We start from the raw sequence: 16054 nt of genomic DNA, 5'->3' as shown, positions 1-16054 counted from the left end.
TACATTTCTATAGCACTGCCAAATTTGCATATGTGACTGTCAATAAAAGTTCAGCATCATCAGTGTTCGACAAACACAAAGGTTTGAGAAAGTCACCATTGTCCGAACCAAATTGTTAACAACTACAAAAAAATTACTCTCCTACCCTTAATTGCCGTTAGATTTCCTCCAAAGTTTGTCCAGACACAAATCGCAAAAAAACCCACTACAAATATACAGATTCCACACACGAGACTGCAACGATGTCGCCGATATTGTCTTTGCTGAGATTGCATAGGGAAAAATACATGCAGTTTTCTGCCGTCTGCCATGTTGCTTGTTTATGGAATACTCTTCAAGAGAGGTGAAAGGCTCCAAAGTATGTGACACAATTAATATGAAATCAATGATCTCTAGTGGTATCATTAAAATAATAATTTTAATAATAATATAAATTAAAAAAATATGACGTCATCACGTTTGCTTTTTTATCATAACATGTTATGACGTTGTTAGATTAAGTCCTATTCTTTCACCCAACTTGAAGAATATTCCATAAAAAGTCAAAATGGCAGCTGATACAAAATTACATGCTTTTTTCCCTATGCGCTCTCAGCGAAGTTGATATAGGTGACATAGTTATCATATGGTATGTGGAATCTGTGTCATTGTAATGGTTTTTTCAAGATTTGTGTCTGGACAAACTTTGGAGGAAATTTAACGGCAATTAAAGGTAGGAGAGTAATTTTTCGTAGTTGTTAACAATTTGGTTCGGACAATAGCTTTGCCAGAAGCTTTGGCTAGTGCCCAATAGATGTACTGTATTAGTGCAGTTCATAATTTTTACTAGTCCGGAACAAAAATTCACTAACTGAGAAATTAGGGCTAATGGAAGCCTGATTTCATTATTAATATGATTATGTGGTGGGATTAGAACTCCACTATCACGGCTAACATTGATGACATTGATGATTGACAGGACATTGTGGCACTAGCAGGTTAGCTTTGCACACAATATTTAACGTATATAAAAGGATGACATCTAACTTGAAATAACAGGAAAAAGGATGAAGAAGGAAAAGCAAGAAGTGAATTGTTTTTTCTTCTCTATTTTTACTTTTAGCACCTGAGACGATGTCATCTAAACCGGGTGACGGGAACACAGACGAAGGGAAGGATGACAGTTCTGGAGAAGATACGTTTGAAATTGACAAAGCACGACAAGCAATTACTGGACGCAGTGTCACACTGTCAACTCTACTTAAAGATAAAATAATCGAACCAGGCGAAGGGGTTCTATCTATTGACTACTTGGTATGCACTTCAACATTATTATTTTTTTTTTATTATTGTCCCAGATCACAAACATAGCAGTGTCAGGGATGGGAGCTCCAAATCACTGCTGTACATATTATAAATATACAACACATATATCCATACACAAACAAATACGTACACACGTACCCAGATGTCCTTCGATACATACACATATGTACATACATAGATTCACACATACATATATGCAAAAAGACATCGATGTAAGTGGGTACAAGAGTAGTAAATATACATACATGTAAAATAATCATCAAATTTTTTAAAATTTAAATGCATATATTTTTGCTACTTTTTCTTCTTCTGTTTGTATTTTATTTGCTACTCTTTCTGTATTTTATTGTTATATTATTTTAGGGTCAGAAATTTGTTGCGGATCTTCTTCCGAATGGAAAGATTAAAGGGATGCAGTCGACAGAGCTGTTTCTCACACCGAGTGCTTGGGCCATTCATTGCAAGAAGATGGTCAACCCAGACAAGAAATCCGGCTGTGGTTGGGCATCGGTTAGTTTATTATTTAAAAGAAAGGAATGTTGACAGTGCTTGAAATACGGTTGTCCTACCAGTTTTTGTCAGTTAACATCACCACAGGTAGTATTTCTGCCAGAAAGAAATGTTTGGGTATGGCGCTGTGAAATAGAATATTAACAGTGTGTGTGTTGAATGCAACTGCAGTCAATAGGGGTTATGGGAGGCCTTCCCAAAAAAGAAAATGGCTTACGTCTAGACTGAGGGTTAAAAAAAATCATACTGTAATGATAAGTGTCGTTAATATTTTGTCAAAAAAAGGTCATCTTAAAATATTAAATCTGCAAAAAGATGTGTGTATCGTTTTACCTTCTGGCAGAAACCCTGACAGGCCATGAGATTTTATTTCTTCTGTTGGAAGTTATTTTGCTTTTATACTTACACATTTATACTTACTTCGACAGGATATTGAGCTATTTTGATCCCTGGTTGGTTTAATGACACCTCAGCATGGTTTAAATGTCATCACAGGTTTGACAGTCAGTGTTGTGGTTGCTGTTCTTACTTGCTGTTGTGCCTCAAAGATCGGATGCAGGGGGTGCAATCATTCTGAATCAAAAATGTTATTGGTAATAAATCTTAAGGCAGAGATTATTTTTCCTTGTAGAATGCAGGAAATTGCATTTCAGGACATCTGATTTTCAAAATTTTATGGGGGAGCATACCCCTTGACCCACCCTAACTTTGTTTTGCGCCCTCGATCTCAGTCAGCCTAATGTTTACTTGCTTCCACTGTGCCTGTGATGTTGATAACAAGTACAATTACATGGTGCCCTACCTGGTTTGAAACCATGCCTTTTCCATGTATCCTTAATTGTGAATAATAATAATAGTAATAATAGATTGTGAAAGAATTGATGGTTTGTCAGAACACTTTGTGATAGTTTTTGTCTCAGTGTTTAGTGACCAAACACACTTGTAACTACTTTTTCTTGGTGCCTCTCCAACTTGCCTTGATGCCCTAATTTATGTTACGCCAAAAGCAGCATTTGCTGTGCCCTCCAAAAATATAAATTTGACCCCTGCCTTGGCATACGTGGGGCAATGGTTGCCAAATACTGTCTTAAAACATGGTTTACTAAATATGGTGCCACAGAACATCATTCTGGTAATTTTCAAATTCTCTCATGACATTGAGTTTTTCATATTACTGACTAATGCCAACACGAAGACAAACAAGAAGAAACCTAGCACCCACTTCTAAATCGGGCTGATTTTGAATTTTGTGTAAATGTGTTGTGTTACTCCTTGTAGTGGTTATACTATTTACCAACATCTAAGTTTAACGCCTTAAGTGAACTTGAAAATTGTCATACTAAATGTCAGATTTAAACAAATATATATATATTTAGAAAATTTCTGATTTGACAGTTTTCAGCACTAAATTGGCTCTAGCCCTATCCTTCCATGAAACAGGATAGGGCTAGAGAAAGCTAGTGAGCATTCTATACTACAAGTATCTTGTTAGTACTCTATCTGTGCAACCCAAGGGGACTACAGGCTTTATCTTTCTCTGTGTCCGTCTGTCCCATATCTGGGAGTGGGACGTAGCCCAGTGGTAAAGTGCTCACTTGATGTGCGGTTGCTTTGGGACTGATCCCCATCGGGCTATTTCTCCACAACTGATATATCAAAGGCTGTGGTATGTGCAGTCCTGTCTGTGGGATGGTACACATAAAAGATCCCTTGCTACTAATGAAAAAAATGCAGCAGGTTTCCTCTCTAAGACTATAATGTCAAAATTACCAATGTATGACATCCAGTAGCCAATGTGGTCCAGTGGTGTCATTAAACAAAACAAACTTTCGTTCTTTTTTAACTGTCCCACATACAATTTTCTGGACTTTTGTTTTGCATTGCCTCAAGATATTGAGTTGAGTAGAAATTTTGTGTATATGATCTAAGCTTGATGGTAGAGGTACAGATCATGGAGATTTACCCATTTTTAACCGAGTTATTGTTTAGAATAGATCATCAAATCTAAAGCTTTCCTCATGCTGTGTCGTTATTCTGTGGCCTGGGGTGCTATGAGTTGTAGTACTGATCAGCCTTGGTGGGCCTATTACGTTTTCCCCCATTCCAACCAGTTTCTCAAGGCTGGTATATCAAAAACTGTGGTATGTGTTGTCTTGTCTATGAAAAAAAAGAATATAAGAAATCTTTTGCCACAATTTTTTTCTTGTTTTCTGGACCAAGTCTCACAATAACCATATGTTAGATACCCAACAGGTATAATACAAAATGTGCTGGGGTGTCTTAAACAATATTTTAACAGTCCTTTCAGTAGTTTATGGTAATTAAAGTTGAATTATTTCATCTTGTTGTTATTCAAACATTTATTTACCCAAAAAATATAACTTGCACACTTGTACAAGAATTATTAAATACATTTTTTTTTCACTTACAGGTGAAATACAGAGGTCACAAACTTGATGTATGGAAGTCGCGATGGTGTCGGAAACAGCGACCAAGCAGTCCGTATGCTTCTCTATCCCAGAAATCACCTGCCAGTCACAGAGCAAACAGCCCTTATACATCCACCAATCAGAAATCACCAGCCAGCTACAGGTCAAATAGCCCGTATGCATCCACCAATCAGAAGTCTCCAGCAAGTTACCGATCAAACAGTCCATTCCTGTCAGGCTCTCAGAAATCGCCTGCGAGATCAAACAGTCCATACACATCCGTCGTACAGAGAACAAGCAGTCCAAATGTTCCATCCGTGAGTAAAAAAAGGAAACAACTTGAAAGCCGAAAATCATGGTTTTCTGTCATGGTCTGTTGTTCGTATTATGGGGAGCAATAATAGCCAAAGGGGAAATATACACCAAGGACTGAATTTACAAACCCTGATTTTGGTTTACAATGCTTTTAATAGAAACAAGCTTCGTAAATTCTGCTGCAAGAGTGCAAACATTACTGAGGAGATTGGAGGGGTGGGGAGCTTAGATCTTGATTTTTGGTTGAAAATAGTTTTTTCTTAAATTATGACTTATTACCTTCTGTATTTACCATAATTTTATGTCATTTAAAGAATATTTTAATTTTCCTTGCATTGTTGATGATGAATAAAGGGGAACAACTCCATGTAATCTTTACAGACTTAGGTTTTTGCCAAAATTCTTTAGTCTAACGCCTATTGGACAATCCCCTAACCACAGAGGGAACGGTAATAAATATTGTTTAAACCAAATCCTTTAGTCTGATATTTTTGTCTTTTTGTTAATTTTATTATTATTTTATTTAATTGTTTTCCCCACTGCCCAATTTTTTTCTCACCCTTTGAATTCCATTTCATTCTGATCTGGCAACTCCTAGCTTTCAGCTTGTTTTATTTTTCACCCTTACGTCTCGGTAGTCATCTTTCCAACTGGGACAGTACCTGTCTCTTGTGGCTGTCTGTACCACATGTACCTGCAGTATCTTATCAGATTTTGTTGTGGGCTCAGACTTTTCAGAGTGTTCAATGATTATATATTGTTAATATACATACGGACTTGAATGTAGCCATGGTTTACTGCCAAGGGAGACAATTTGAAATGACATTTTGATTAAACTTAATGTAAATGGTGATTGAACCAAGGGAAACAACTTCAAGCCTTATTAACAATATTTAGTTTTGATGTGATTTCAGTTTATGTGTTAATTAAAATTAATACACAGACTTAAATATATATATATAAATTGTTTTGTTTTTCTAGTCTCCTTTGTCCTCTGTTGGAGAAAATGGAGTTAATGGCGACCATGGATCAAGAGGGACAACTCCAAACCTGAATGAGGATGTAAAAGCCGAGAATGGAAAATACGACTTGATGCCATACCCAGCACACATGTCACCATTGAAAAATGGTTCATCAAAGTAACTATGATTCAGACTTTTCGTCAGTGTCAGAAAATAGTAATGCTGTTGACAATTCTTTTATCTGGAGGTTCCAATGCTTAATTTTCACCAAAAACTACACCGTATGGTTTGGTTCACTGGCCTCGGTGGTGTCGTGGTTAAGCCATTGGACATACGGCTGGTAGGTACTGGGTTCGCTGCCCGGTACCGGCTCCTACCCAGAGCGAGTTTTAACGACTCAATAGGTAGGTGTAAGACCACTACACCCTTTTTTCTCTCCCTTGCCACTAACAACTAACCCACTGCCCTGGACAGACAGCCCAGATAGCTGAGGTGTGTGCCCAGGACAGCGTGCTTGAACTTTTAATTGGATATAAGCCCGAAAATAGTTGAAATGATATGAATGAATGGGTTGGTTCAGTCTTTTCAACATCGAGATGTTTGAATGTCCCACATATAGATTACCTGACTTTGGGTTTTTTTATGCCTTAAGATACTGAGTTGAAAGTTTGTGGATAGCTTTATCATGTACAGTTACAGATAAGTATGACTTTCATGGCAAATTACCTGTTTTTGACAAAGATAGGGTCCTTAGACTTACAGGATATTAAAATTTGTTGAGCCCAGTAAGGGGCATGTATTGCTTCAGCAGTACTCTCAGAATACTTGTTTAAATGCTCATAATATGCATCAATATCATGACACTACAACTAAGGTCGATGACAGTCACTTTTCGCACCCTTGTTTTGGCTTCGTACACAATAAATATAACATATGTTTCTGTAATTTCACTTGAAATCCATATTTCATAAAAGGTAAAAAAAATTAATAACAAGATTTTCTTCAAACACATTCAGGTGCATTAGTAATGTTCAAACGAAAAATTTCAAGAGCAATTTTGCATTTGAATTTTTCCAGCACTCTTAAAACGAAAACGTCATGTACCCAGTTTATGGTTATTATAAGGAGATGCAAAGTGACGTCATTGGCATAATGGAGTCATTTAAATTCAAAATTAACTATGTTATTACAATGCTTCGCCACATTAAAATAAAAACTGGTTTACTAACCGTGACCCCTATATGTCAAAATTCTATAACCAGCAGATAATGCTGTTTACAGGTCGGTATGTTTTTATTTTTCATAATTTTGGACAAAATATTAATTTGAAGTTTTAAAAGATGAAAGAAATAAAAAGTACCTTTTGTCAAATATATCATATCAAAGAATTACCGTTGGATGTTTTATTTATTGTGTACAAAGCCAAAAAAAGTGAGAAAAGTGACTTTCTTTGACCTTACATGTAGCTACTAACTGAATGTTTTTTTGTGTATTTTATTTCTTTGGTTTTGTGTTTGCATAAAATATTGTTAACATGATTGTTATGGTTTGGTTTATTTTATTTTCAGATCTCTGTACAGTGTTTATAAAGACACCATACAGGAAGAAGGTAAGAGGTAGCCTGGCAACACACACATACAATACAAGTATTTATCAATTTATCTTGTATCATACATATGTGTGATCTGAACAGGAACTTGTAAATGGAGAATTCCCTTTTTATTTTTACTGGAGTTTGCGCTGTTTTGTTACTGATGTCATGTATGATTTACAAATTACATCACATCGTATTTGAAACATTACACTAGATTGCCGCAGTGTATAATTCTTAACGTTACGTAAATCCATGAAAGGAAGATTGATTGTAGATTTAAGAAAGTGTATTTATAACTTTAAATTAAAACCCGATTTGTAAAAAGTAAAAGAAGGTATGTATCAAATACAGAACCTCACATACGTTGTTTTTGCTTCCTGTTTATTGCACCCATTTATTTTGCACAAGAACATATATATAGAGAATAACTAGTTAATGACATCAGATATCTGCTTTATCCTGTGAAGGTAAGAATGGGAAATTTCTCATTCGGCCTGAACAGGATAAAGCAGATATCCGATGTCATTAAGTAGTTATTATTTTTATCATGCAGACCATAAAAATTAAAGGGAAAAGCTAATTCTTTTCAACATTACCTGTCCTCAACAAGTGCACCTCCCCCCACGCAAGTGGTCTGGTCCGAACATCCCAACAGCCAATGGGATGGCCTAAAATTCTTCTACTGTATACTCCCAATAGTTCTGGACATGTGACTATAACTTCCTTCTTTTTCTTTTCACTGTCGGGTTCGGACGTCTTTTCTTTGGCTCTGTTTTTAGAGTCAAACTTCTTATTATGCTTATTGCTGTATTCTTTTTGGCAATTACACTTGTTTTAAGTGTTATTTATTCCAAATTTACTTGTGTTGTGCTTTTATTTCTGTTATGTCGGCCACATTGTACGATGATCTAGAGGTAAAATGAGCAATATTTTAATGTAGCTCTGCATTGACGTCATATGAGTGACGTCAAAAGTCATAATCTGCTAGTATACGTTTATGACATTGCATTAATCGGTCATCATAATCTGTCATTAGAAACAGTGGTTGCAGGATAAATATATATTCTTGTACAAAATAAACTTGTGCAATAAATAGGAAGCGAAAACAACGTATGTGAGGTTTATTACACACCAGTGTAAGAATATTGCTCATGTCATAACAATCACTCAATATCTAACTAGTGTAATATTGGTGTGAGACGTGAGCATGACAGATCACTTCTGACCCAAATTCATAGAAAAATAACATGTAGTAGGTCTCGACATCTGCTTACTTCTGCGTAGTGGCTTGTTTGTAGTTGGTTTGTAATAAATAAAATATTAAACTATCAAACTCGTGAACAGTGTTGGTATCTGACTCGCTTAAACATTAATGTAATTTATGTGTTTGCTGTAATAAGTGAATGGCAAAAAATATAAAAGGCATATTTTATTAATTAATAAGACCTTTTTTGGTGTTTTATAAAGGCAATTTTAGAATTAATTGCTGAAAAAGGTTTTTTTAATCTCAGGGCAGCATGGTGCTGATTAAGGCAAGATGGCACTAGACTACTGAGGTATGGTGCCGCACCATGCTAAAACAAGCTAGAGAAAGCACTAATTTACTATCCAGCTAGCACAGTACATATGAAAATCCTCTAGCCCAAGAATTTTATTAAGCTTCATAAATTGCAAAACTCCATTTTATTTTCAAACAAAATAACAATAATTACATGAATTGTTTTTGCCAAATTAAAATAAAATTTGACAATTGTTTTTAAAATTCACAATTGGCGAATTTGGCGAGTGGTAGGGTTAGGCCTGACTATTGATGCCAGATGGGATTGTGAGATTTAGTTTTGAATCACCTGGTTGTATTTTTGCCACTTGAGTCCAAATGGGCAAGCATATTTCCATCACTGCTTATCTCTACCCTTATAATAAATCAATACAATATCGTACACAGATTGGAAATATAAAATTTGTCTATATCAGATGGAAACACTGCCATTCTTCATCATTGTTTAATTTATATTCTAACGGATGAGTCTTTTAAGCATTCCCGAAACAGCCTCTGAAAATGTAGTCAGATGTGTGAAGAAACTGTTTGTTTTCAGCATTGAATCTTTCGATGTCTGGCCCTCACGCGAAGAAAGCGGCGTCAGAGATTGAAGTGGATGAAAATAAGCCGGCGTTTGTCGACAAAATCCACATGCCTGGATTGCAGAGCCTCACTTGTAGGCCATCCATTAAATACTCCACTCTCGGCAAGAGGAGCAATGACATGTAAATAGTTTCTTTTGAAACAAATTGTATACATATGTTGTATATTTATATACGAGAGAGAGAGAGAGAGAGAGAGAGAGAGAGAGAGAGAGAGAGAGAGAGAGAGAGAGAGAGAGAGAGAGAGAGAGAGAGACAGACAGACAGACAGACAGACAGGATGAATGTGAGTGAAAGGGGAGACCGATGATAGAGAGAGAGACAGGATGAATGAGAGTGAGAAAGAGAGAGAGAAAGGAGAGATGGGGGATGAATATGAGTGAGAAAAAGAAGTCCGAGAAAGTGAGAGAGGGAGAAAAAGAGACAGAAAGTGGGGGGAGATTCAAGAAGGGTGAGTGAGGGTATTAGATGCGTGTGCAGGACATTTTGCAGGGATGTCATGACTGGGTTCAAGTGATGTTACCTTGAAAATATATTTTTTTAAATAAAATTTGCTTTGATCTGGGGAGTTTCAAGCCTCGAAACACCCCCTCTCATGCCAGAGTATATCTTGCTTTCACATCTAGATTTTGGGGTAAAACGTGGGCTTAACTCATTACGTACCAGCTAAAAAACCAGATATCATATTGAGTTTCTGGTCTCACACTAATCAACTGTGAAATTCTTTATATTCATAATTTTTGGTCTTCCATTTTAAGTTAAATCTTGTAATGTTTTCCTTGCAGTGATCCAAACATATTGATCGAGTGTGAACGATTTTCAAACTACAACAAAATCCAGCCATTTACAGTTACCATAACAACCAATGCTATGATTGTCATGGTAAGTGACACTACTGCTTTATATGTGACCTAGATTTAAAATAGCAAGTATGGGAAATTGAATGGAATGGAAGAAAAATCTACTTACGGTTGTAGCCTTTTCGTGGTTTTGTATTTCAGTAGAGCTATAACATCTAAAAGAAGTATTTCATTAGATAATACACATACCTGACCACTTAACGGGAGCTATTACTATGGCTCCCCATCACTCCCCTATTTCTAGTTTAAGGAGAGTAATGTTTTCTGGAGTAACAGCTGAGGTAGAAGTGAAAATAACTGTATTCTGAACTCCTTATAGTGGTACTTTATAATGAAAATAACTATATTCTGAACTCCTTATAGTGGTACTTTATAATGAAAATAACTATATTGAACTCCTTATATTGGTACTTTATAATGAAAATAACTATATTGAACTCCTTATAGTGGTACTTTATAATGAAAATAACTATATTCTGAACTCCTTATAGTGGTACTTTATAATGAAAATAACTATATTGAACTCCTTATAGTGGTACTTTATAATGAAAATAACTATATTGAACTCCTTATAGTGGTACTTTATAATGAAAATAACTATATTGAACTCCTTATAGTGGTACTTTATAATGTGTTTAAGTGTCAAACATTATACTATCCTTTCTACAAATCAATTTTCTGTGGTCAAAATTCAAAGTGCACCATTACAGAAACTATGTTGCTGTTGTTTCTTGCACTTGTAAGATTAAAGCAGCAGTGTTGATTTGTCTCATCTTTTTGTGTTTTTATTACCACAGATCAACTTACCTTGTTGCTATCAGTATATTATGATAACTATGTATGTATTGTTTTTACATTTTAGTTTTAATCTGTTTTCTCATTAAAAACAAAATGTTTTACAGGATTTTCACTGCCACATGACCACAAGTGAAGTGGTTGGGTATTTAGGAGGAAGATGGGATCCTCAGCAGCAGCGTGAGTTTTAACTGAATTCAAAATAGCTAACGACATTCATAGAGATTATTATACGACCTTGTGTGTCGTACTGATATTACGAAACAAGTGTCAGGATTATTGATTTAATCGAGCGAGAACGAGAGTAATATATGAATCCTGACATAAGTTTCATAAAATCAGTACGATTCACACACGAGTGTAATAATTTCTTTATTATCCACATTCTCCAAAATATTATTTACGTGAATAACAAGGTAGGACCATGTCAAAACATTTCAAATGTAACTAAAAAAAGACGACAAAATGTCATTTTACACTGGAAGCCGCATTACGTTATGACGTCATTCGTTGTGCACGTGAGATCATTATGACACACGTGGGTCATACTGGTTATATTTCCCTGAATATCTTGAACTATGTGGATCATAATTATTTTATCAGCTGTATTTTCAACTATGTGTAACTATTTTGCATCCAACTTTAAAATCAAAAAGTGTCCTTGTAGAACCAAGTTTCCAATGTGAAATTTTTATACTTATTCCGTTGCCTGCTTGTAAAAGAGTTCACGGATTGGCATAGTGAGAGAGAGAGTCAGTGTATCGGTTTTACACCTACCCACTGAGCTGATAAAACCATTGACTGCCATTTATAAAATGTTCAGGAGCTGAAAAAAGCTCCCCTGAATATTTTTTTGCGAGTCATTGCTCTCCTCAGAAATTAGCATAACTTAATTGTTAAAATGTAAATGTCACCAAACTGATAATAATATAAAACAATAAAATTAATGTTCATGCTTCACTATCATTTATAATTATACTAACCACCATTACTTTTCATTTTAGTCCTATTAACAAGTTTACCACTAATAATCATCAAACAAATATTAATTTAATCACTGTCATTTTGAAATTGTAGCTGCTCATTAATAATTAATTACTAACCATTCTCACTGATTAACTTTATTACTATCACTAAATAACTACCACTGTCAATTAGATGGCAACTGAACGTTGTCCACCCATTTCAGCCAATCGCAGACTTTTATTTTGTCTGTCTTAATCATGAAGAACGACCGAAAAGCCGTCTAAATTCGTAGTGCTGCATGCTCCACCCATTTGAGAGTATGAACCAATGAAATGCCATCTAAATAGGTTAGGTGGCATTAAGACGTTTCTTCGGAAATAATCGGAATATTCCGATAGACAGTACAACTTCTGCTTATGTGCATCCAATGAAAACAGTTGATACATGTTATATTATGGAAGACACTATTGTTTTCTCTTTCTGAACGAAAACTTTTGGTTTCATTTTCTCAAAAATTATAAAAGTTATTAAGGGGAGCATTTTTTTGAGCTGCAAGATATGTTTTACAGGCGCTGTACAGGCGTGGCGTCAAACAGCAGTCACTGGATAAAACACAGTCTGCGTTAGAGCAGCTGATGACTTTACCTTTACTTTTATTGCAAGTTATTTTTGTGCTTATATCAAATTAAAGTTCAAGCATGCTGTCCTGGGCACACACCTCAGCTATCTGGGCTATCTGGCTAGGACAGTGGGTTAGTGATTAGTGAGAGAAGAGAATGTAGTGGTCTTACACCTACCCATCGAGTTGTGAAAATTCGCTTTGGGTGGAAGCCGGTACCGGGCTGCGAACTCTGTACCTACCAGCCTTGTGTTCAACTGCTTAATCATGAAACCACCGAGGCCGGTGCTACCCTTACTTGTTATTGGAGACCTGGCCTGGTGCTTATAAAACATTTAGAGTTTTGACTCAAAACTAATAGGAGTCTGTCTGGGGCCGGACGTAGCCCAGTGGTAAAGCACTCACTTGATGCGTGGTCGGTTTGAGATCGATTCCCGTTGGTGGGTCCATTGAATTATTTCTCTATCCACCCAGTGCACCATAACTGGTATATCAAAGTCCGTGGTATGTGCTATCCTGTCTTTGTCATGGTGCATATAAAAGATCCCTTGCTACTACTGGAAAAATGTAGCGGGTTTCCTCTCAAAGACTATGTAAAAAGTACCAAATGTTTGACATCCAATGTGCTCTAGTGGTGTCATTAAACAAACTTTTAAGAAACTTTAATTAAATATTGAGTCTAGATTGTATAAAAGTTTTATAAGCATGGGCCCTGGCTTATAAATCTAAAGTCTAGACTCAAACTAGTCTAGACTCAAACTAGTCTAGACTCAAACTAGTCTAGACTCAAACTAGTCTAGACTCAAACTCTGATGATGCCACATGCAAGCAATTTGTATGGCTTTGCCATACGGTTATATCTGTGACTCTAATTATTAGAGTGTTGAGTCTAGACTCGAGTGTTACAAGCACTGGGCCAGAACACAGATTCACAGCTGGCAGCTATCATCCAGAACGCCGATATGCAGGGCTTCTAAAATTGTTATAAAAATCCACTAGCCATGAGGTCAGTTATTTAAAATGTTTACTAGCCATGATTAAACATTCACTAGCCCTACTTTAAGTAAATACAATTTTACTAATAGGAATAATTGGATATTTCATCTAAAGAAGGAGATAGAGCTTACAAACCATTAGACTTGAGGGGAGGAAGGGGCAGGATATTTCATCTAAAGAAGGAGATAGAGCTTACAAACCATTAGACTTGAGGGGAGGAAGGGGCAGGATATTTCACCTAAAGAAGGAGATAGAGCTTACAAACCATTAGACTTGACGGGAGGAAGGGGCAGGATATTTCACCTAAAGAAGGAGATAGAGCGTACAAACCATTAGACTTGAGGGGAGGAAGGGGCAGGATATTTCACCTAAAGAAGGAGATAGAGCTTACAAACCATTAGACTTGAGGGGAGGAAGGGGCAGGATATTTCATCTAAAGAAGGAGATAGAGCGTACAAACCATTAGACTTGAGGGGAGGAAGGGGCAGGATATTTCATCTAAAGAAGGAGATAGAGCTTACAAACCATTAGACTTGAGGGGAGGAAGGGGCAGGATATTTCATCTAAAGAAGGAGATAGAGCTTACAAACCATTAGACTTGAGGGGAGGAAGGGGCAGGATATTTCATCTAAAGAAGGAGATAGAGCTTACAAACCATTAGACTTGAGGGGAGGAAGGGGCAGGATATTTCATCTAAAGAAGGAGATAGAGCGTACAAACCATTAGACTTGAGGGGAGGAAGGGGCAGGATATTTCATCTAAAGAAGGAGATAGAGCTTACAAACCATTAGACTTGAGGGGAGGAAGGGGCAGGATATTTCATCTAAAGAAGGAGATAGAGCGTACAAACCATTAGACTTGAGGGGAGGAAGGGGCAGGATATTTCATCTAAAGAAGGAGATAGAGCTTACAAACCATTAGACTTGAGGAGAGGAAGGGGCAGGATATTTCATCTAAAGAAGGAGATAGAGCGTACAAACCATTAGACTTGAGGGGAGGAAGGGGCAGGATATTTTATCTAAAGAAGGAGATAGAGCGTACAAACCATTAGACTTGAGGGGAGGAAGGGGCAGGATATTTCATCTAAAGAAGGAGATAGAGCTTACAAACCATTAGACTTGAGGGGAGGAAGGGGCAGGATATTTCATCTAAAGAAGGAGATAGAGCGTACAAACCATTAGACTTGAGGGGAGGAAAGGGCAGGATATTTCATATTTACAAAATAGATCAAATGCAGCATTTGACCCCCAAAAATCACTACCGTATATCTTCGCCTGTAAGTCGATCTCGACTATAAGTCGAGTCCCTAATTTCAAGCCCTGAAAACTTATTTTTTTATTGACCCGTTTATAAGTCGACCCATGAAAAACAACTTATAAATATTGAAGTATTTCTTATTTTCAGCACATGAGAACAATAATGTACAATATTTGAACAAAAGAAAATTATTTTACAAACTTCGGTTTTCACGTTTTGTAGATCGCAAACAAGTAACATAGCATCAAAACGAAATATTCCCTTAGTAGATAGTGCAAGCTGTTTGGCTGTTACCGTATGGCACTGTACTGCATGGGTTTGTGCACAGACAACAACTTTATTTATAAACACTGACAACAGATCACTACAATAAAACTGAAAGTATCAGTTAATCACATGTTTTGTCGCCATATTAATACATGTAAGGAAGATAACTCTGTAAAGTACACTGGTTTTTATGTATGTCCCTATTGCTCTAGTGAACTGCAGAAATCAGTCTAAGCTGTTTTAAGGGAAAGCTCAGTAATATTCATGAAGATAATCACCAACAAAACATTGTTTGAACAACCATTAATGCCAGTGACCAGATTTCAAAATAAACTCAGGCAACAGGTAGTTAGTATTATTTACATTTTTGCTATTAGTGATGACTGTTATTTTAACTAAGTGGACTGTTCTCTTGGCATGTGAGTGAGATCGCACGCCTTTTTGCGTAACCAAAACCGTTCTATTGCCAAAAAAAAAGGTTATAATAAATGCGTCAAATTAACATATTTGAGTATAAATACAGGGCATACTTCAACAATAACACTTGTAAAATAATCCCCAAAACGGTAATATTTTTGGGTGAAATTTTTTTACCCTCTTATAAGTCGACCCCCCAAGTTATAAAATAATTTTTGGGTGAAAAAAATTCGACTTATAAGCGAAGATATACGGTAGTCATCGGGCATGGCAATGGTAGTTATTTACTAGCCCAACACTGAATATCATTAGCAATGGTAGTGAGGCTACCATAATCTAGAAGCCCTGTGATATGTCTAACCACTCTGCTATTTATGTTTTAGATATCACTATTCTGGAGGCGTTTCCCTGCCGGTGTCGTCTAGGTGACAAGGACCGAGCCCCATCAACTGAAGATGAGGTGTGTTTTCCTATGTCATACTTATTTTCACATCAAACCGTAGTGCAGTTTCTCTTTGTATAATGAGGAGTGGAACATATCCCAGTGGTAAAGTACTTAATTGATGCACGGTCAATCTAGGAGATAGATCGCCATCGGTGGTCCCATATGGCTATTTCTC

General features: G+C 36.4%; 1 protein-coding gene across 1 annotated transcript; it reads left to right on the top strand.

Annotated features, from left to right (window-relative positions):
- The first annotated feature begins 730 nt into the window (after positions 1–730).
- On the top strand, positions 731–15957 carry LOC121387290 (MPN domain-containing protein-like). Its single transcript, XM_041518312.1, has 9 exons — positions 731–1293; positions 1669–1815; positions 4247–4561; positions 5541–5698; positions 7090–7130; positions 9212–9380; positions 10043–10139; positions 11020–11092; positions 15818–15957. Exons 1-9 carry the CDS (start codon positions 1114–1116, stop codon positions 15955–15957), a joined length of 1320 nt encoding a protein of 439 aa, XP_041374246.1. The 5' UTR covers positions 731–1113.
- Positions 15958–16054: the final 97 nt, after the last annotated feature.

Source organism: Gigantopelta aegis, chromosome 13, assembly GCF_016097555.1.
Source record: "Gigantopelta aegis isolate Gae_Host chromosome 13, Gae_host_genome, whole genome shotgun sequence".
NCBI classification, from domain to species: domain Eukaryota; kingdom Metazoa; phylum Mollusca; class Gastropoda; order Neomphalida; family Peltospiridae; genus Gigantopelta; species Gigantopelta aegis.
Note: the sequence above shows the minus strand (reverse complement) of the source record. Positions and strands in the feature narration are given on the sequence as shown.